Source organism: Zalophus californianus, chromosome 9 (genome assembly GCF_009762305.2).
Source record: "Zalophus californianus isolate mZalCal1 chromosome 9, mZalCal1.pri.v2, whole genome shotgun sequence".
Lineage (NCBI taxonomy): Eukaryota > Metazoa > Chordata > Mammalia > Carnivora > Otariidae > Zalophus > Zalophus californianus.
The window spans coordinates 126,102,039-126,125,390 of record NC_045603.1 but is presented as its reverse complement, the minus strand read 5'-3'; the positions used below and the strand labels follow the sequence as shown (position 1 = coordinate 126,125,390).

General features: G+C 40.2%; 1 protein-coding gene across 3 annotated transcripts in view; it reads right to left on the bottom strand.

Moving 5' to 3' along the window:
• ITGA8 (integrin subunit alpha 8) overlaps positions 1-23,352 on the bottom strand; it is a 193,481-nt gene that overhangs the window by 24,926 nt on the left and 145,203 nt on the right. For all 3 annotated transcript variants that reach the window (XM_027594760.2, XM_027594757.2, XM_027594758.2), the window contains 2 exons: positions 13,862-13,967; positions 11,749-11,907 (listed from right to left, as the gene is read on the bottom strand). In XM_027594760.2, the coding sequence (XP_027450561.2) occupies positions 11,749-11,907; positions 13,862-13,967 (265 nt within the window). The remainder of the gene's footprint in view (positions 1-11,748; positions 11,908-13,861; positions 13,968-23,352) is intronic.

The window sequence follows — 23,352 nt, the reverse complement described above, 5'->3', positions numbered from 1 at the left end:
ACATCTGATAGCTGAATAAATATTTTGAAATGCCCATAAATCACACATAATACCCCATTAGAATTTTTCAGTTTAGACTGACTGAATATAGAACCTTAATTTTCTGCCCCTACCCCAAGTCCCCCAAACATGTTCTTTTATTTTTTAAATTTTTTTAAAAGTTTTTTTTTTTTTAAGATTTTATTTATTTATTTGACACAGAGAGAGCAAGCACAAGCAGGGGGAACAGTAGAGGGAGAGGGAGAAGGAGAAGCAGGCTCTCACTGAGCAGAGAGCCCAACATGGGGCTTGATCCCAGAACCCTGGGATCATGACCTGAGCCGAAGGCAGACACTTAACTGACTGAGCCTCCCGGGTGCCCCCACACATGTTCTCTTTGTAGTCACAGGGGCAGTGATAGTATGCCCATTTCTGTGGGGTGAAGAAAGGTATTCCTATATTTGTAGATGTAGGATGCACCACAGAAAATGGAATGATCATGCCCAGCATGTCCTAAGACCCTAGAAAAATCTACTGGATAAACAGAAAGGTAGAGTCCAGATTCCTCAGTATCTGTGCACAGCCCCTGTGTTCTGGCCTCAGCCTACTTGCTCCAGCCTCATTTCTTGCCAAGAGCCCCCCACACCCTGCTCAGCAACGTGCAGAACTGCTGTCCACTCCTGACGTGCAGCAGGATGATTCCCGAGCCCCTGTGTGACCTTCCAAGTGGTAGCTCTATTCCCCCATCAGCACCCACCAAGCTGTGCTGTAAATGCCTGCTGAACAGCCTGAGTTGCCCAGTGAGAACATGTAAAATGATAAGCATAGAGTCATATATAACATCCAAGGCAATCTTGGGAAACAGGGAGAGGAAGAAGATCCAGTGAGGAGACGTGAGATAGGAGAAATTGGATGTAAGACCCAATCCAGGAAAGCAGGAAAGTGGGAATCTAGGGAAGCCTAAGGGAAAGAAAGTTGCAGAAATAAAGGAGTGACTAAGAATGTCAAATCCTGTAGAGGAGTAAAGAATTACGACTAAAAGCAGTCACTGAATTTGTCATGTAAGGAATTATGGACATATGATCCAGCAGTTCCGCTCTGGGTATTCATCGGAAGAAAACAAAAACACTAGCTTGAAAAGATATATGCATCTCCATGTTCACGGCAGCTTTATTTACAGTAGCCAAGATATGGAAGCAGCCTAAGTGTCCACTGATCGTGAACAGATGTGGTGAACACACACACGTGCGCACATGCACACACCCCCAAACTTATTCAAACATAAAAAAGAAGGAAATCAGAGGGGAGGAGAGTGGGGGGATGGGTCAGCCTGGTGATGGGTATTAAAGAGGGCACATTCTGCGTGGAGCACTGGGTGTTATGCACAAACAATGAATCATGGAACACTACATCACAAACTAATGATGTAATGTATGGTGATTAACATAACAATAAAAAAATAAAAAAAAAAAGAAGGAAATCCTGGATGGGATTTCCTGGATGGATGACCTTGTAGGCGTTATGTTAAATGAACTAAGACAGAGAATGACAAATTCCATGTGGAATCTAAGAAAAAAAGACCACCAGAAACCCAAGCCCAAACCAAAGCCTTAACTCATAGAGAACAGATTGGTGATTGCCACAGTTTGGGGGAGGGGGGTCCTGGGGAGTGGCTGAAATGGGTGAAAGTGGTCAAAAAGTATAAACTTCCCATTATAAAATAAATAAGTCCTAGGGATGTAAAGTATAGCATAGTGACTCTAATTAATAATACTGTATTGTATATTTAGAAGTTGCTAAGACAGTAGATCTTAAAAGTTCTCATCACAAGGAAAAAAATTGGTAACTCTGTGTGGTGATGGGATGTGAACTAGACTTACTATGGTGATCATTTCACAATGTATACAAATACCAAAACATGTTGTATACCTGAAACTAATACGTGGTATGTCGATTATACCTCAATGTAAAAAAAAGAAAAAAGAATTTGTAGATGCCTTTTGCTGAGCGGGGGATGGGTATGGGTGGAAATTGATCTGCAGAAGCCAAAGGGTAAATGCATTCAGACAATTGGATAATTATTTGAAAAAGTATAAAATTAAATCTTTATCTTATTCTCATATTGAAGCAATTCCCCATGGCTCAGAGATGAGATGCAGCCATGTCCTCCAAATAAGAGAGCACCAAAAGAAAACAAAATAAAACATGCTATTTATAATGGAAACAGGATAGTAACATAAAACTTTGTGGGCATTCATAATTTGTTAAATAAATTATGACATTTATGCAAAAGACTACTGGACACTTTTTAAAAATGATGTAAAGCTACATAGTAATTTAGAAAAATACGAGATCTTAGTGAGAGGAACAGGCCGGTTATAAAATAGCATATATATAATAAGATTGCATTTTTTAAAAAATAAAAAAAATGGACGTATATTTACCTTGCACATATAGCAATGAAACAAAATCTGGGAGAATAGTCATGTAAATATTACTAGTGGTAGAAGTTTTGCTAACCTCTTTTCAAGTATGATAATGGTATTATGGATTCTCAAAGAGATCCTTAATTACCGGCAATATACAGTGAAGTGGAAAAAAATTCATGCACAAATAAATAGGAAATATAACAGTAAATGGGTGGAGACATTATTAGAAATTAAAATTTTTCTTCTGTTTTTATATATTGCCTGATATATTCTTTTGATGGGCATTTAATACTCTTTAATATGAAAATAAAAAAATTAATAATTATAATAAGTTATTTGCTTATTCTTTGTTTTGAAGATGGAGGAAATTTAAGTAAGTTTTTGGGATCCAAGGAAGGAACCAGTAGAGGAGAAGAGGTTGAAAATATAGGAAACAGGGCATACTTGATGTAGCAAGTTAAATTTGGAACCGGAGGAAGAGCTCTCCTTCCCCTGGAAGGTGGTGGACAGGACTTGGGGATGAGAAAGAGACAATTAGAGGGGTGTGTGTGTGTGTGCGCGTGTGTGCGTGCGCGTGCGTGCGTGCGTGCGTGTGTGTGTGCGTGTGCGTGCGTGCGTGTGTGTGTGTGTGCGTGTGTGGTGGGAGTTGGGATTTGGAATGGCGAAAAGGATCCTTTGAAGATTCTCTTGCTGTGAGGTCACCTACTAACAGTGATGCTAGGGAGGCTGGACGGGAAGTCCGAGAACAGTAGTGAAGGTTTGGAGAAACAAATGAAGAGACGAATCAAAATGGCAGAGGGGGCTTCTCCACACTCCACTGGCTGTCTAGTGAGCACTTCCCACCATCAGTGTGTCCTGGTGCCCTCAGGCGAAGGGGCAGAGAAGCCAAATTATGGGAGTGTGCCTGATGGAGATTTTCAGGGCAGGGACTTGGAAGGACATGGGAGAAGGGAGGGTTACATAAGGGAACCTATAAAAGAATGTTTAAGCCAACTCATCATGGATTCCCGGCTTGGCAGTCTTGAGAATCGGGTGGTTAACTGACTCGGAGAAAGTTTTCTATCAAGGAAGAGAAGGTCTCGTGAACAGAGGAAGTGAGAAAGTTATAAAAACAGGAGATTGAATTGGAGGCGTGGATGTGCACTTAAATATTTCAGGGACGGGGTAATTAGCAGTGATGTTCACAGCACTGGGCTGATGAAGTACGTAGACACTGAGGTGTGGGCCAGCCCCAAGGATGCTGGAATAGTCCAGGACCATGGTCAGGAAGGAGTGCCAGCCAAAGAGTTGTTCAAGGATCCTCAATGGTGGAGAATCTGATAGAAATGCCCTTATAGCTTAAGATTGCAATTTGAGTTTAGATAGAAAATTGTGAACATCTCTAAGATTCCCTTATATATTTTCTATCACATACTCGTGTGTGTGTGTGTGTGTGTGTGCGTGTGTGTGTGGTTTTTGCTTTGACATTTTCATGTGTAATTTCTTTTTTTTTTTTTTATAGTTCACCGGGAGATATGTTACAGAATTAACTCTGCACATAACCAAACTACAGGGAAAAGGTGCTGGATGGACCTACGGGATGTTCCTTTATTCCTGTAGTTGTAGCAGTAATAGTAAAATAATAGCCCAAAGAGAAGACAGCTCTTCAGCCTCCTGTGTGGTGGTGTCAGATGCAGCTTGCGTACGGATGAAGACCACGTTTGTGGGGGCCCCTGGTACATCATCATTTACAAATACTTATGAGCAGTCTCTCAGTAACACACAGGACTTACTCTGAGCCAGAGAATGAACGTATTACACAGCAGGGGTTGAGAAAACATGCTTCTTCCTTTTAGTAATATTGTTTTGCAGATAGAAGAATGTCCCTCCCAAACGCCACATTGAGAAAGTCTTCGAAAGGCTTTCTAACCAGTTTTCGGAAGTGGCATTCCAGAAATTATTTCAAAATATAAAACAAAAGAAAACAAAACAAAACCCAAAAAGCAAAATGAACAAAAAACAAAAAACAAGGAAGAAGTTATCCAAGAAATGTAAACAACAGTTGCAGCCTGTTTTCTAGATGAACTCTCAGAGCCTGTTTCACAATTGATCATGAACCTGCAGGTCATGTTTTTCCTTAAGCTGAAACCCTTAGAGGTGAGGGCCTCTTAGCACCCATGTTAGGCAGGCATTCAGTTCAGAGAACAATTTGCTAAGTGCTCTGAGGAGCTGGTGGTGAACACTCAAGTATCTTCTTCAGAACAAATACGAAAATTGCTCTTTTTCTGCAATAAGGAAACAATTGTTAGTAAATACGGTTCTTTCCCCAGCTGCTACTCAGATTTTGGACTCCAACAGGAGTTTTCTATTTGCATGACTCTTCACCAAACTCTTCACTCTGGGATAGGTTTAAATTTATGAGCTAAAGGAATACTGCCTGGCTGGAATGTGCAATACTGCTGGAAATAAAACTTTTGAAGAAAATAGTTGGGTGCAATAAGATTAAGGGCTCTTTGAACCTGAACAAACACAACACATACTATGCTCTTCTGGTTTGTGGTTTGTCTTTGGCTTTCAGGTATTGCTAATACACAAAAGATGGTGGGCTTTCCCTCATGTAATTCTTTGTCTATAATTAAATCGAAGTAGAGACAGACCCAGGAGGTCAGTCTACCATGTAATTTTCTTTAAGACATAAATGTTAAGGATTTGGAGAGAAAAAAACCCAAACAAACCACGTTTTTTTTTTTTTTTTTTCACTTGAGGGAACTGTAATGAAAGCAAGAAAAAAATGTGGTGCAAGAACAATGCAGAAGGGTTCTGTTCCAGGCAGTTTTGCCTTATACAAGTAGAATAAAGTCATCAGGTCAGAGTTTTAAGTGGCGTTATTTCAGGCATTGTTCCAACCCCTTCATTTTACAGTAATGAATCTGAAGCCTAGAGGTGAAATGACTTGGTGGTTCAAGATCACACCACTGAAGCAGAACTGCAGCTAGAACGTTGGTGTCCAAAGTCCCAGGCCAAATCTCCCTCTCCTACATTATACTAACATTGGGAGGTTTAAGAAAGAAAGGGGGAACATGAAGGGTGATTTTTCCATAAATTAAATCAACTTTAAAAGCCAGGCATATGTGGAGAATTAGAGGCCACTAACATTGTTAGAAAGAAGAGGTTTAAAAGCTGGTTAAATCTGAGTAATAAAAAATACCGATATGTACAATATTGTAAAAAAAAGATCGCATTCACGATTACTGGGCTGGCAGGCGGGGGTAGCTGCATGCTGGGGGTGGACTGCATGGGCTGCCAGCTTTCGTGGGTTTGGAGGATGCGGTACAGCTGCTTCAGTTGAGCAGCGATGTTATCTTTGATGCCTGGAGTTGAGATCTGCAGGCAGACACTGCCACTGTCAAAGGACCACGTAAAATCACCAGAAAACATCTCGTAGATCATCCGAGCTACCACTGGAATGACCTGAACCAAGATGAGTTTTCTTTCCAGGGGCTAAGGATAGATTCACTCCATTGGGGATTTTGAAGCTTTTCTTAGTTGTTAGACATGTGTTTTTATATACTAAAATTTACAGGAGAGGGGCGCCTGGGTGGCTCAGTCGTTAAGCGTCTGCCTTCAGCTCAGGTCATGACCCCAGGGTCCTGGGATCGAGCCCCGCAACGGGCTCCCTGCTCAGCAGGAAGCCTGCTTCTCCCTCTCCCACTCCCCCTGCTTATTTTCCCTCTCTCGCTGTGTCTCTCTCTGTCAAATAAATAAATAAAATCTTAAAAAAAATAAAAATAAAATTTACAGGAGAATCTGAAGACCATTTTAAAGAGAAGATAAGCCAAAGAGAAATGGACCCTGGAGAGTGTATTCCCTTTGATGGCTGAAAAATTGACGTATAGGCACTGTTAAAAATAAAAGGGGAATGAAAGTCCTCTATCGGGGGTGCATGAAAGAGAGACAGAGAGAGAGAACGCAAGTGGGTTTCGAACTGTAACAAGTCCCTGCATTCTGAATTAATAAGGAGCAATAAGTAAATGGAGGCAGTTATGAAGAAAAAAATTCTCTCGAGGGTAAGACAAAATGATGCAAATTTGCCAAGTCAAGCCACAGTCTGCATGCTCACCGATTAAACACATAAAAAAACAAAACAAAAAAACCCCCAAAAACTAATTGCAGGGCTTGGTGGATGGTACCTGTGTTTCTGCTTCCATGTTTGTACTATCTGGTTGTAATTTGGGATTCCTGTGAGAATGGTCTCATTCGAGACAGTTGGAACCTCCTGCCTTCCATGGCTCCAAAGCCCGTTCTTTACGCAACATTGGCTTTCTCTCTTGTTAAGGTCGCCCTAGTCTAGCCTCTGTCACATCATGTGGACCTCGGGCTCCTTCCTTGAGTGTGGGGGCCCAGAACATGGTCCTGTGATCCTAGCACAGGCTGAAGCCAACACCTCGCCTGTCCTCCCCTCCTGGGTACAGTGTGACATCCCACAGCCCTTTCTCCCACTTCTCCCGCTTGGCTGTTGGTGATGAAACCTTGCCAACTTAAAAAAAAGTCCTTTACTCTTTATGCAGCTTTGGTTCCTTAATAGCGTTGGCTTTTTCAACTACATCTTATCTAGAGATCACAGCCTGTCTGGAAGACTCTCCAAATCCCAGGATAAAGTCCTCCCAAATAAGATAATGGGTAGTTGGAAATCATTATTTTATTGCCTTTCGAATGGTTGAGAAATACTTTATTCGACTCTAAAATTTTATTTCAAGAAGGATCTGGAATGAATTAGATTTAATGGATTGGCCAGAATGCTGCAGACAGTTGACTGTCTCACAATGTTTTGGATGGCAGAATGTGCCGAAATTGCCACATTAAAATCCTCTATCTCTGAAGCCCGGAGGCAGAACCTTCATGGCCATCTGCTCATGCCCCTGTGTTCATAGAAGGCAGAGAAGTGAACCTGATGACATGAAACCATCATGGGAGGAACAGAAAAGCAAAGACAGCAGTCATTTCACGGGGAGGCAAAAAGGAAAGCGGAAGGGAATGTCCCCAAGGCAGTGTCCCACCCTCCGGCTTGCGTGCGCCGGGCACCACCAGGGGCCGGGCGGCTCACCCCCCTTTCCCGAACCCCATCACCCACGCGTGCTATTTACCTTCACTGGGGTGTTTGAACAGTGGCAACAGAGCAGGCTAAATGAATCCCCACAAAACCTGATATGAGGCTGAGAACAAACGATCATAGTACATAACATAGAGCAGCATGGGTAGGCCATGGACAGACATGCTTATTTCTCAATCTCAATGACACCGTTTCCCAGATCATATTTTTAAACGTCATGAGTACTTAAGTCCTCATTTCTTTAAACTCTTGCCTTATTTCAAGGCAGGTGACCTGTATTTCAGTGGGATAAAGTCACAGGGGAAAAATTGTAGCTATTTATCAGTTTTCCATTGGCAGATTAATCTATTTGTATCCATTTTATGGTAAGTGACAATAGAAGAAAACTAACTTAAAATCCTTATAAAAAAACTCACAAACTTCTAGTGGCATCTGAGTGTGTCCCCAGTTTAGTCACTGATGCTCTGTATTTGGGCAGCAAGTGAGGTACGTGTGGGTGAGAACTTTGGCCCATTGTTTCCTATGTTCACGGTGGTGGCTTTCAAAAGTAGTCTGCTATTCAGATCTTGGGGACATTAGGGTCACTTGGTGGGATAACTCAGCTGTACCAGTCAGTGTTGTGAAAAGTGAATCCCGTTCCGGCCTTAATCGGACTTGGAGACTTATGTGAGGAGCGTCACATTTGGAATGCCTGTTCAATATACAGATGGGTCATATTTCAGAAGGTTTGAGGCTAGATGTTTGGCACTCAGAATGCATTTCTCTTTAGAGACAATCTTTTAAATGGTGGCTCAGTTTTCAGATCAGCCCACAAAAAAACCCTACTTTATCTACAATATGGCTTTGATGAATAAAACTATGTATTTGTAATAAAACGCAAAGCCAAGAGGTTGCTCTCTGAGTAATTTTTTTTAAAAATTATGGACCCCTCCCACATTGTGTTAAATACATTAATTCTATTAAATGCTGATAGGTTTAATTAGGCAGATGTGAGGAATTATTTTGAGATGTGGAGATTCTGCAGAAGGGATCCAGGGAATTTTAAAGGTTTTAGAGTTGGTGGCATTGGTTCCTTGGAGCAGGTGGCCTAGAAAATGCTTCTAAGGAACTCTGGACAGTTGCTTTTTCATCAGCACATTTCCTTAGACATTGGTGGGAGCTGCAAAGAAGCAGTGAAGGAGGGAGCTATTTTCAGTGGTTAAGTGGGGGGGGGGGGAATGAAAATATATACGGGAGGAGGGGTGGACAAAAAGGTATATGTGACCTGAAGAGAAAGCATTTTGCTGAGGGGAAATCAGCTGAATGGCTGAGGAGGCAAACATGCTGGAGAACTTGAAAATCCTCCAGAGGATCCTCGGGAAAGCTGAGGTGGGAGCTTTCCCTCTGACAGGCACGCAGCTGGTCTGGGATATGTCAGCAGCTCATCCAGTGGGCCCTAGAGCATCCTCAGAAAAGACCTGCAGACCTGCTCATAGACGCAGATGTTTCAAGAGGCACTCACTAATCACTGCTCTGCTTATAAAGAAATTGTAGAACCAAATCGTAAGAAATTTTATCTTAGTGGGTAAGATCGAATGCTAGGATTTACTTTTTTTTTTAAGATTTTATTTATTTATTAGAAAGAGAGAGAGAGAGAGAGAGAGAAACAAGCAGGGGGGAGGGGCAGAGGGAGAGGGAGAAGCAGACTCCCTGCTGATCAGGCAGCCCCATTCGGGACTCCATCCCAGGACCCTGGGATCATGACCTGAGCCGAAGGCAGACGCTTAACGACTGAGCCACCCACTCGTCCTACTAGGATTTACTTTTTGCCCATATGAATGTATTTTGCCTCCTTGTTCCTTTTATTAAACCTACCCTTTCTCTACTTCTTAAAGAACTAAGTTAAAAAAAAACTACAGATATTTATCTTTAAATATCTATATTTAAAAAAACTATATTTATCTTTAAATATCTATATAAAAAACAGTAATCAGATTTGATGCAAGAATCTGAAATTGATACCTAAGTTAAAAAATTTCCCAGACTTATTCCATTGAAGATAACTAGATACAATAAATAATTTATTCTTCACTAATTTCCAACTCATATTTAAGACAGAGAATTGATTATTTAGCTTTGTATTATCTAGGAAGAAATAAATTGCCAAGTGAATTTATGGAGACTTCACCAATAAATTATTATCTTAAGAAGAAAATAATTTTCAAGTGTTCTCAATTTGTTGGTAGCTGCTTATGTAAAATATACTGATAATTAATTTTAAAAATATATTTACTGATAAAAAGCTCTTTTAGACTCTCTGGGTTATACATACTAAATATAAGTAAAAGTACTCAGAGGACCTGAAAGTAAAAACGTTTCATCATTCTGAATTTCAAGAATTCATGAACTGTTATCATTTGTCATTTTGGGGAGCTATTCCTTCATACTGTAATCAAATCTTGTTATATTCAATTTCCACAAATTGAGAGTTTTATAAAAGGAGCATAATTAAGTTGCATTTTTTTTAAAGATTTTATTTATTTATTTGAGAGAGAGAGAATGAGAGAGAGCGAGAGCACGAGAGGGGGGAGGGTCGGAGGGAGAAGCAGACTCCCCGCTGAGCAGGGAGCCCGATGTGGGACTCGATCCCGGGGCCTCCAGGATCACGACCCGAGCCGAAGGCAGTCGCTTAACCAACTGAGCCACCCAGGAGCCCTTAAGTGGCACTTTTTTAAATTACTAGCCTTAGGGGCACCTGAGCCAAAGTCAGATGCTTACCCGCCTGAGCAACCCAGACGCCCCCTGATTAAATAAAAATTTATTTTATTTATTTTATAATAAGCTATTTATTATTTTATAATAAGCTACTGTCCTTGAAGATATTAAAATCGTCTCAATGAAGAGCCAAGAGAGAGGAAATGGAAAAAAAATTTCCAGGGAGGAAGTATTTTAAGTAATTTTGTGACCTTATTTATTATTTCTCCATAAAGAAGGAGACTTGTCCTATAAATCCTTTCATACTGAACCCCTTTCAGCCTTCCTCCCTTGGACTAGAAGCCATGTTGGGTTGAAGAAGAAAGCCTTTCATAACCGGCAATGTCCCTGTGCCCGCAGTTAGAGTAGAGGCAGACCTGCGTTCCAAATGGTTGAGTTAGTATTTCATGAAGCCTGCTCTTTACTCCATCTCGAATAGAGACACTGTCTCCCTGAGCTACTAGACAATGTTGATTCTTAAATAAAGTTCTCTTTTGAGGATAACATCCGGTAAAAAAGTTTTTTTTTTTTTTTTCCATTCAAATGTGACATTTTCAAGGGTTTATGCTAATTATGTTCTTTTCTTCCCAGAAAAAACTTAAAGCCAGATTTGGATCTTAATCTGAATGAGATCAGCTCCTTGGACACTTGAGCTCCTGGCTAGTCCGTGACCAGCAAAGCAGTGTGGATGTCAGATGGGGATTGTAGAGCAGCAGAGTTTTAGGGCCCCCAGACCCTGCCTCTTACGAGACCCCCAGGTGATTGGATAAGCTTGAGAATCTGAAAAGCTCTCGGCTTCTCTATAAGCTGCGCTAAAGCATGGGGTCCAGAAATTTTCAGTCTGGGGGTTCTTGGGGCACAGAGATGGCCTTTGGAAAATTATCGCATTTCACCACTTGCTATTGGCAACATCTGGAAAAGCCCACTTGGCAGAAATCCTTATATCTTTTGGCAATGCACCAAAAGGACTCTAAAAATAGAATTTTGCACAAATTCTCCAAAACATGACATGTCTATTTATGATTTTGGTTTTATTGTGCTGCTAGTCAAACCATATGCAAAAGTATCTATTAAAATAGGCTAGATAAATGACAGGTTACCATGAACAATAAAACCAAGAGAAATTTAAGTTTTCTAGGAGTGACATTTTAAGTTAGGTCTGGCATTTTTTTAGAAAAATATTTTATTTATTTATTTGAGAGATCGAGTGAGCACGAGCAGGGGGAGGGGCAGAGGGAGAAGCAGACTCCCCGCTGAGCAGGGAGCCCAGCGACAGGGCTCCATCCCAGGACCCTGGGATCACAGCCTGAGCCAAAGGCAGATGCTTCACCGACTGAGCCACCCAGGTGCCCCAAGACCTGGCATTTTAACCATAAAACTAAAAGAAAAGGCTGTATAGATTATCACCGAAATAACTTATTCTTAACTACTTTGCTTTAAAAAATATAAACCACAGTTTTAATTTTTTTTCCTTGCTATAAAAAACAGGCAAAACAGCTAGTTAGACCAGGCTCCTACCTTTATATCCTGTGGGTTGATATTAGGATTTGTTTGACATTGCAGAGGTCCCAGAGTTTGGATATGAAAAATGTAGAGGAGAAATTCGTCCCGGGCAGAGAACGGCCAGCCCACCTCCAGAAGAGTGCTGCTGATGGTACTCGGTCCAATATTGTGCAGCTACAAGAAAGGAACAAGTAATGGTGCAGGACAAGGCAGGAAGATGAAATAAAGCTCCATGTACTTCCTACCCATTCTAAAAAGCACGTATTTTGGGTTTTAATGCATCCGGGCTATGATGGTGGCTATAGGAAAATACAATCTATATAAGCAAGAGGAGCTCCGAAAACAAGAGGCGCTTTTGCTCAGAGAGGATTCTTGCTTCTGTGAATCTCTGAGGGCAGATCTCCTTAGCAAAGAACACATTAACCATGTCTGATCATTGCGATGTTTACCTAAAATTTATATTCATTTAATCGCAGGGCTAGAAATGCAATTTTAATGATACTCTTTCAAAACCTAGTTATTCGTTCTTTACATTGAAATCTGCCTTTTCCCAGACTACTGACTTGCCAGTTGCAACCATATGCGACGCACTCTCTTTCACCCTCTGGAAAAATGGTTATCCATCAAATGCCAAAGATAGTCCAGGCTCACCACAGTTCACTTCAAGTGCGCATTTCAAAGCTGAGCTCCTTCTATTTTAATCAGTGAATATCAAAGAAAGAGAGGTCACATCTCCTAAAGAGATGAGCATTTTAAACACATGAATCCTGTACTCACAGGACACAAAAACAGCTTGGGAAAATCATGAAATGTATTTAAATTTATTGTGGTTTTGGAAATTCACTTCAAAGTTAGCAGGGAACTTTTGTCTTTTTTTTTTTTTTCACAGTTCTGATAATTATAATGATCAACAAAACAATTTATAATTTGGTTTTGCTTATTAGGTGGCTCATTTAATTCACATTATCAAAACAACATGGCATCCACTGATAACAGGATATTTTGAGACATGAGAATAGCATGTAGGAAACACGTGATGATTGCTTTTGTCACCACTGATTATTACCCTAAAATTTTATGATCTGTTTATGCTAAGATTAGAAGCAGGGCTGCCCTGAGAATGATTGAGTTTGCATATGTTTGCAAACTTTAAAGTTTCACCATTCTTAAACAGAAACCGGTGCACACAAGGTTTAATAAATTATTTGACAGCATTTTTTTCTAGCAAGGTTCTTAATCCGAGTGGCCTTGGGGACTATGTTATCCTTTTGCTATCAAGAGAGCTTAGGGCAAAGCTTTGATCCAGCTGCGGATGGGGCTTCTGATTCTGAACCACAGGTTGGGCAGATGACAGAGGTTTTCATGTTGATGCTATGCAGGAGTTGACACTTCTTTCCCACATATGTACACAGCTCATCAGTTTTGAAATGACTTCATTGTTAACCTTAGAGAATGCTATTCATGTCCCTTGTAGCTTAAGATGAAAGTCACAGTCAGGATTCCTAGGTCAGTGGAATGAGTTACAGAGGAAAGGGATACAGAGCAGTAAATAAGAAGGGACCTCAAACAGAAGATGGCTTTTTCATGAGCTTCTGGTTTGTTTCTGGAAAATATTTTATTAATCAACGGACTATTTCAAATCTCAGAATAAGTTATTCATGTGTGTGTGTGTGTGTTATATGTGTGGGTTTTTTTTTTGTACATAGCGAATAATCCATAAAATTTTCTCTGTCTGGTACCTTCTGGCTGGTGACTTTCAGTTTAAGAGGTGGGTAGATTTTAAGGATATTTGAAAATGTAGGAAGAGGCAAAATAAAGTCCAGGGAGCTAGTCCTTTTTATGGTTAGGCTGTCCAAACATTAAAAAAAAGAGATGTAAGGAACATTTAAAAGAGAACAGTAACAAGATAAAATATTCTCACTACATAATGGCTCTCACCACTAAAAAGCAAGTGACTCATACTCTACCCCCTCCCCCCCACTGCAATATGATAGCGTAACAGCACAAATCCAAGCAGTATATAAAGCTCAGATCTTGGATCGGTGTCTTTTAAAATGCTATGAAGAGTTTATTGGTAAAGAGCGTAAGAATAAACCCCTAACACAACTTTAAGATAGATAAAAGCTACCTCATAAATATGTTCCACCAATGGCCCAACTCCTTCCTCTTTGCGGGGCTCCTCTTCCGGTTCCCAGTTATGAATGGGCAGAACAATCTGTGGAGGGTGGGATACTCTGAAACGTAGAATGTTTTGTTAATTGCTGGTGATGACACAGGTGAAGAATGCTTCACTAGCGTAGGGTTCGCTAACAGCAATGGGAAAAGGGGGCCCGCAATTTACTTGAACAGATATCGTCTATACGGAAAAAGGTATTGAAAGTGACGTTTAGCAAAATAACTCAAGGAATAGTAAGGGATCTGAAACATCTACCCCGAGGCTTTTAAGTTCTGGTTTCTAGCTCAGAGATTGACTGTTTTATAGTATCTCCTCTCTTGGACACTAGGGGGCAGAGCAGAGAGCATCCTGAGTTGAGATAATTTAACATATAGACATATAAATGTATACATCTATCTGTAGGTCCCGTGTAAGTGTAAGAGTGTGTGTGTGTGGGGGGGTGTGGGTGTGTGTGTACACAGGATATATAATCGGTGCTTCAAGCCATATCAAGAAATGGGACTTTTTTGTGGATAAAAATCTAGAATTCTGTTGAGTTGTGAAGAAATGTAGTTTTGAATTAAATACTTCAGAGTAGAAAGGTGGCCACTTGTATATTCCTACTTCTTAGATTTCTTTTGCTTACCATTAATGCAGCCATACCTCCCCCAAGGCCAGGCCCAGAGCCAAAATAAAGCCTGATCGAGTTCTAGAGTTGTCCTCTAGACAACTCAAGGGTGAGAGACAGAGAGACAGTTAAATGATGCAATCATGTAAGTAGGATATTAACATGACACAAACATATTTTTTGCCTACAATTTACACCTAGAAAGTGAGCACTGGCTGAATGCAATGCAGTACATGGCATTATTCTACATTAAAAGCTGGTTCCAAACCAAATTGTTATTCTCATATAATCTTAAAAAGGATACTTCTCAAAAGAACAATGCTTTTCTAGCAATTTTTAGGTGACGGTATCTTTAAAAGAATTCCTAGACCTCCAGCTGAAAGTAATGTCAACAGAAAATCCCTCTTTTGGCAATCAGAAGTCTTAAATGCCCTTTTAAGGGCATCAGTAATTAACGCAGCCTCTAGCAACTTCAAATGCTATTTTTATTTTCCCCTCTGAGTAATCTCTTTCTAAAGCAGAAAGCAAAATTTATTGGGCTAAATACTGACCCAAGGGCAAGTAATTTAATTTCTGTGCGTCCCTATTTCCTCATCTGGAAAATTATGATAAACTCTTTGGGTTGTATACCACAAATGATTGGAAAACATCTCAAATACTCTTGGTCAAAGTCACTTTGGCTGCATTGTCTTCTAGGGGTGTGTGGAAGAAGTACGTATTTTAAACTGACAACACACAGAAATGCTACTAAATTATGAAACCCTTTGCTTTCATCCTTAATGGGCAACTATTAAATTACAAGTGCAGAACACAGCCTTGCTGGGCCGATACCTCAACATCCCCGACCCTTATATTGGCTTGTTGTTATGTCACGCTCCCTTTTCCGACTTGATTTGATTAAATCATGTTCAGGTCAAACAATGGGGACTTGGTGAGGAGAAGAGTACAGAACACAGAAGGTTACTTTTATTCGAGTGAAACCCAGAGAGTTTGGACTTCTGTCCCCGTGGGGTCTTCACGACCTAAGCACCCAAAGCTTTACTTTGCTCTTGGCTTGGCAACAGAGAGTTGACCCCATGCTCCACACCCAATGTGAGGTTCTAGGGAGACCATTTATTTATTTGTTTGTTTGTTTGTTTGCATAGAGAACAAATACAGAGTAGAATCTGAGCATATTTTCTCTGAAGAGTTTTGTTCTTATGGTCATCAATCCTGGAGAACTGGGGCATTTATATGCTCCAGTACCACAGAATCATAAATAGTTAGAACTTTACAGGTCCTATGGAGACAGTGTGTTCAAAAGCCCTCATTTAATACATGAAAGGAAAATTGATGTTCAGAAAAGTAGGGTTTAGTTGCAGGTGAAGACTTCAGCTCAGGTTTACTCAGGCCTGTTCTATTTCCAATATATGGTTGACTCTTGAAAAACACAGGTTTGGACTGTGCAGGTTCATTTATATGCAGATTTTTTCATTTATATATGATTTTTCATCTAAGATACAGTACTGTAAATGTTTTTTTCTCTTCCTATGATTTTCTTAATAACATTTTCTTTTCTCTAGTTTACTTTGTTGTAAGAATACACTGTATAACACATATACAAAATATGTGTTAATGAACTGCTTATGTTATCGGGAAGGCTTACTGTCAACAGCAGGCTACTGGTAGTTAAGTGTGGGGGAGTCAAAGTTACATGCACAGGGGGTTGGTGCCCCAATACCTGCATTGTTCAAAAGTCGACTGTATAATGCACCACAGGGGCCACTAAGCAGCAGTGATTTTAGTAAAGACAACTTAAAGAAACTTCCTGCTCCATTTCTTTAACAAAATCAAATAGAAATCTGTAAGGGAAAAGATAATCTATTATAGGTCATGGCAAAATCATGGCAAAATCATTCAAAAGCTACGGCTCACAAAATTCAGTTATCTACTGTCTAAGACTTTTTCCAATCTGGGGAAACCATGAGAAAAAAATGGCTCTCTGAAGATACCAAATGAATAAGTGAAACATTGTTCACTGTTTTCAAAATTATCATTTTTTTTAGAAGGAAGGAAGAATATAATCAACTATTAGCCAAGGATAAACAGCCCTAACAGCTCTTACTGAATAGTGCTCACACTCTAAGATGGAGGATAGAACATTATTCCAGGGAGACCCCCCCCCCGCCCAGGGATAAGAAGATTGGGGTATCAATGATAACACGAGACATTAGGAAAGGATTAGGGAAGTAAGGAATTAGGTTTTTGATAAGTTAAAATCTATATGCTATCAGAAGTACAAATCCAATGCTGTGGTAGTACAGTATGAACCCTATTTTCATAATCCCTTTTTCAAACACTATAAGCCCCAAATAGCAGACTACTATTTATTGTCTGGAACAATGTTAGTTCTACCCACCATAGCCAGCGTCTATACAGACCATGGTTGTTTATGATTGCAGTGTCCTGTGATCAAACCCACTCAATCCTGATTATATGAAAGAGGACACAAGTTTATTACTCTTCATGAGCTCGATGCATGTGGTGCTGTCTCTTGTGGCCAAATTTACTTCCTACAGACTTAATGCTAAATTAATCCTCTGTACCAACAAATGACATGGGAGTCTGCTGAAAGACAGTGTTGACACCATCTGGCTTTGAAATAAGTAGAATAATTCTCAGTATTTTTTTTCCCATTGAAGGAATAAATCCATTTGAGTTTATTTTTAAAATGATAAAAACAACATTAAACTGAGTAAGAACTACTAGAGACCGTGCGTGATAAAATACATCGGAATAAACCAACTGGTGAATAAAAAGAGATTTTTCTGAAGACTGAGCATGGAAGATTTTCAACACAGTAGCTGTTTGTTCCTTGAAGAATTAAACATTGAAAACAATATTTTTGTTGAGTATCTGGAGTAAAGAGTTTTACTTTGCAAAATGGCTAACAAGAACTCTAACCCCGTGTTAGAGAATAAACTGTGGTCAATTGTTGGACATTAATCTAGCAATTAAAAAATTGCACCCATATGAGAAACCCAGTTTTAATTACCTGTTTTGATTATTGGTAACATGAATAGAAAATTTCCTTCTTTTTTAACTGAGAAATATTGGTGTTATAACTGATGGCAGAAATATATTTATAAATATTTATCTTATAAAATAGATATATAAGAATAAATACAGCTACATTGCACCCTCTGCTACCTTGGACTGAGTTATGTCTTATGGAATAAAAACAGTTCCCAATTTAAAATTTGCTTTGGGATTAAAAAACAGATTCAATTTATTTTTGGCAAAACAAAGATAAACTACGGTTAATGAAAGAGACAAAACTTCATATACACTAGTTGTAAATGTTAAAAGATATAAGATAAGATAATAAAGAAATGCTTATTTCTTCTCTAATTTTTTTTTAGTGTTTTTCTCAATGAGGAAGATGGGCATATTAAATAAGAAATGCCCACAAATGAAACATTTTGATTAGCTCCAACTATCTACCAATCAAACAGGTCACTTCTCATGAGTCAACTCACGAGTTAAAGAAGAAATCACAAAGGAAATTAGAAAACACTGTGAGTGAAACCCAACATATCAACATTTTGGTATGTGCTCAAGTAATTAGAAGGAAATTTACAGCACTAAATGCTTGTGTAAGAAAAGAAGAGAGGTCTCCAGCCAATGATCTAATTTCTACCTAGAGGAATGAGAAAAAGGGAAAATCCAACCCAAAGTGAACAGAAGGAAGGAAATAATAATAACAGAAGCAGGAGCTAATGCAATAGAAAGCAAAACAAACAAATAAAGAGAGAAAAAAGGGGTGCCTGAGCGGCTCAGTCAGTTGAGTGTCTGACTCTTAATTTCGACTCAGGTCATGAGATCAAGCCTCAGGATGGGCACCCCGCTCGGCCGGGAATCTGCTCGAAATTCCATCTCCCCCTCTGCCCCTCCATCCACTCTGCGCTCTCTTTCTCTCTTTCCAAATAAATAAATCTTAGAGAGAGAGAGAGAGAGAGACAAGTCAATGAAATAAAAAAACTGGTTCTTTGAAAAGTTCACTAAACTAGCCAGAGTGATCAGGGAAAAAAATTGAGGGGAGTAAAAGATACAAATCGCCAGTACAGGGAATGATGAGATCCTACATACATTAAAAAGAAAATGAGAGAGAGGGAGGGAGCAAGATGGTGGAGGAGTAGGAGACCTGGGTTTCGTCTGGTCTCAGGAATTCAGCTGAATAGGGATCAAACCATTCTGAACACCTACGAACTCAACAGGAGATCGAAGAGAAGAAGAGCAACAACTCTCTGAACAGAGAAGCGACCACTTACTGGAAGGTAGGACGTGCGGAGAAGTGAATCAGAGGTGATATTCGGGAGGATGGACGGCGGGGGAGGGGGCCTCCGTCGGCCGCTTCTGGCAAGTGATAGAGCCGCGGAGCACAAAATCGGACCTTTTAGAAGTCGGCTCCGCGGAGGGACGTCGCTCCAGTGGCTAAGCGGGGGGTGGAACCCTCGCGGGACAGTGTGGTCTCAGGACCCTCGGGGTCACAGAAAGACCGGGGTGCCTGAGTGCGGCAGAGCTCCCAGGGATCGGAGTGGGGAAGCCGGCTGCAGAGACGGAGCCGAGGCGCGGGCTCTCAGCTCGGGGTGGCCATAAACTGTGATCCGCGGCCCAGTCGGGCCACTGCTCCTCCAGCAGGGACCCAACAAGCGGCAGATCCGGGGACACTCCCCTTCCTCCCCCGGGGAGGAGCGGCGCGGGAGCGCACCGCAGGGATCTGCTGGGTTTGGAGACTCCACAGGGGGTCGGGTGCCAGACACAGAAACGCTCGGTCACAGGCCGGGTGAGCACGGAGTGTGGCCGGAGACCGGGGAAACGGGAGTGACTGCTTTTCTCTGGGGGCGCACTGAGGAGCGGGGCCCCGAGTTCTCGGCTCCTCGGGCGGAGATTGGGAGGCCACCATTTTCGCCCTGGTCCTCCAAAGCTGTACCGAGAGCTTGCAGAAAACAAAAGCTCCTGAGAGCAAACCCGAGCAAATTGCTTAGCCCTGACCGACAAGGGCGGGGCAATTCCTCCTCCGGCAAAGACATTTGGGAACCACGGCAACAGGCCCCTCCCCCAGAAGATCAGCACGAACAGCCAGCAAGCCAAGACCAAGTTTACCGATCAAGGAGAACGGGAGAACTCCAGCGTTAGGGGAATACTGCACATAGAATTCATGGCTTTTTTTTTTTTACCATGATTCATTAGTTTTTCAAAGTTAATTTTTTAACTGTTTTTCTTTTAATGTTTCTTTTTCCCTTTTTCAACCAAATTCTTATCAATCCCTTTTAAAAAAAACATTTTTTTATTTTTCATTTTTAGTCATATTTTATCCCTTCATAGTAGTTACCCTTATTTTTGGCATATATATATAAGTTGTTCTCTCTTTAAAATTTTGAGATACAGTTTCTTCTAACAGATCAAAATATACCCTGAATCACTAGTGTATGGCTTTGTTCTAGTCTCCTGCCTGCTCACATTCTCTGCTTTTTTTTTTTTAAATCTTCTTCTTTCTTTTTTCAAACAACTTTTTATCGTATCAGTTCCTTTTATAAAATCTTTTATAATTTTCATCTTTATAGTCATCTTCCATCCCTTCATTGTATCAACCCTTATTTTGTACATATATAAGTCTTTCTTCCTTTAAAATTTTAGGAGGCACTTTTTTCTAACAGACCAAAATACACCCAAACTCTAGTGTGTGGCACTGATCTATGCACTAGCCTGATCATATTTGATCATATTTGTTTTTTTATTGTTCTGTTTTTGTTTTTATCTTTTTGTTTATGTTTTTTTTCTTTCTTTCTTTTCTCTTTCTTTTTTCTTTCTTTCCCTTTCTTTTCCCCTGGTTTTAGGTCTTTTCTGATTTGTATACAGTATATTTGCTGGGGACGTTGTTAACCTGTTAGCCTTTTGTTCTCTCATTCATCTATTCTCCTCTGGACAAAATGACAAGACGAAAAAAATCACCTCAGCAAAAAGAACAAGAGGTAGTACCGTCAGCCAGGGACCTACTCAATACGGACATTAGTACGATGTCGGACCTAGAGTTCAGAATCATGATTTTAAAGATACTAGCTGGGCTTGAAAAAAGCGTGGAAGTTATTAGAGAAACCCTTTCTGGAGAAATAAAAGAACTAAAATCTAACCAAGTCGAAATCAAAAAGGCTATTGATGAGGTGCAATCAAAAATGGGGGCACTAACTGCTAGGATAAATGAGGCAGAAGAGAGAATCAGCGACATAGAAGACCAAATGATGGAAAATAAAAAGCTGAGAAAAAGAGAGATAAACAACTACAGGATCACGAGGGCAGAATTCGAGAGATAAGCGATACGATAAGATGAAACAACATTAGAATAATTGGGATCCCAGAAGAAGAAGAAAGAGAGAGAGGAGCAGAAGGTATATTGGAGCAAATAATAGCAGAGAACTTCCCTAATCTGAGGAAGGAAACAGGCCTCAAAATCCAGGAGGCACAGAGAACCCCTCTCAAAATCAATAATAGGTCAACACCCCGACATCTAATAGTAAAACTTACGAGTCTCAGAGACAAAGAGAAAATCCTGAAAGCAGCTCAGGAGAAGAGATATGTAACCTACAATGGTAGAAATATTAGATTGGCAACAGACCTATCCACAGAGACCTGGCAGGCCAGAAAGGACTGGCATGATATCTTCAGAGCACTAAACGAGAAAAATATGCAGCCAAGAATACTATATCCAGTGAGGCTCTCATTGAAAATTGAAGGAGAGATCAAAAGCTTCCAGGACAAACAAAAACTAAAGGAATTTGCAAACACGAAACCAGTCCTACAAGAAATATTGAAAGGGGTCCTCTAAGCAAAGAGAGAGCCTAAAAGCAGCACAGATCGGAAAGGAACAGACAATATACAGTAACAGTCACCTTACAGGCAATACAATGGCACTAAATTCATACCTTTCAATAGTTACCCTGAATGTAAATGGGCTATATGCCCCAATCAAAAGACACAGGCTACAGATTGGATTAAAAAACAAGACCCATCATTATGCTGTCTGCAAGAGACTCATTTTAGACCCAAAGACACCCCCAGATTGAAAGTGAGGGGGTGGAAAACCATTTACCATGCTAATGGACACACCAAAAGAAAGGTGGGGTGGCAATCCTTATATCAGACAAATTACATTTTAAAACAAAGACTGTAATAAGAGATGAGGAAGGACACTATAGCCTACTTAAAGGGTCTATCCAACAAGAAGATCTAACAATTGTAAATATCTATGCCCCTAACATGGGAGCAGCCAATTATATAAGGCAATTAATAACAAAAGCGAAGAAACACATTGGCAACAATACACTAATAGTGGGGGACTTTAACACTCCCCTGACTGAAATGGACAGATCATCTAAGCAAAAGATCAACAAGGAAATAAAGACTTTAAATGACACCCTGGACCAAATGGACTTCACAGACATATTCAGAACATTCCATCCCAAAGCAACAGAATACACATTCTTCTCTAGTGCCCATGGAACATTCTCCAGAATTGATCACATCCTAGGTCACAAATCAGGTCTCAACCAGTACCAAAAGATTGGGATCATTCCCTGCATATTTTCAGACCACAATGCTTTGAACCTAGAACTCGATCACAAGAGGAAAGTCGGAAAGAACTCAAATACATGGAGGCTAAAGAGCATCCTACTAAAGAACGAATGGGTCAACCAGGAAATTAAAGAAGAATTAAAAAAATTCATGGAAACCAATGAAAATGAAAACACAACTGTTCAAAATCTTTGGGATAGAGCAAAGGCAGTCCTGAGAGGAAAGTATATAGCAATACAAGCTTTTCTCAAGAAACAACAAAGGTCTCAAATACACAACCTAACCCTACACCTAAAGGAGCTGGAGAAAGAACAGCAAAGAAAGCCTAAACCCAGCAGGAGAAGAGAAATCATAAAGATCAGAGCAGAAATCAATGAACTAGAAACCAAAAGAACAGTAGAACAGATCAACGAAACTAGGAGCTGGTTCTTTGAAAGAATTAACAAGATTGATAAACCCCTGGCCAGACTTATCAAAAAGAAAAGAGAAAGGACCCAAATCAACAAAATCACGAATGAAAGAGGAGAGATCAAAACCAACACCAAAGAAATACAAACAATTATAAGAACATATTATGAGCAACTCTATGCCAGCAAATTAGATAACCTGGAAGAAATGGGTGCATTCCTAGAGATGTATCAACTACCAAAATTGAACCAGGAAGAAATAGAAAACCTGAACAGACTTATAACCACTAAGGAAATTGAAGCAGTCATCAAAAATCTCCCCACAAACAAAAGCCCAGGGCCAGATGGCTTCCCATGGAAATTCTATCAGACATTTAAAGAAGAATTAATACCTATTCTCCCGAAACTGTTCCAAAAAATAGAAATGGAAGGAAAACTTCCAAACTCATTTTATGAGGCCACCCTTACCTTGATCCCAAAACCAGACAAAGACCCCATCAAAAAGGAGAATTACAGACCAATATCCTTGATGAACATGGATGCAAAAATTCTCACCAAAATACTAGCCACTAGGATCCAACAGTACATTAAAAGGATTATTCACCATGACCAAGTGGGATTTATCCCTGGGCTGCAAGACTGGTTCAACATCTGCAAATCAATCAACGTGATACAATACATTAACAAAAGAAAGAACAAGAATCATAGGATCCTCTCAATAGATGCAGAAAAAGCATTTGACAAAGTACAGCATCCTTTCTTGATCAAAACTCTTCAGAGTATAGGGATAGAGGGTACATACCTCAACATCATAAAAG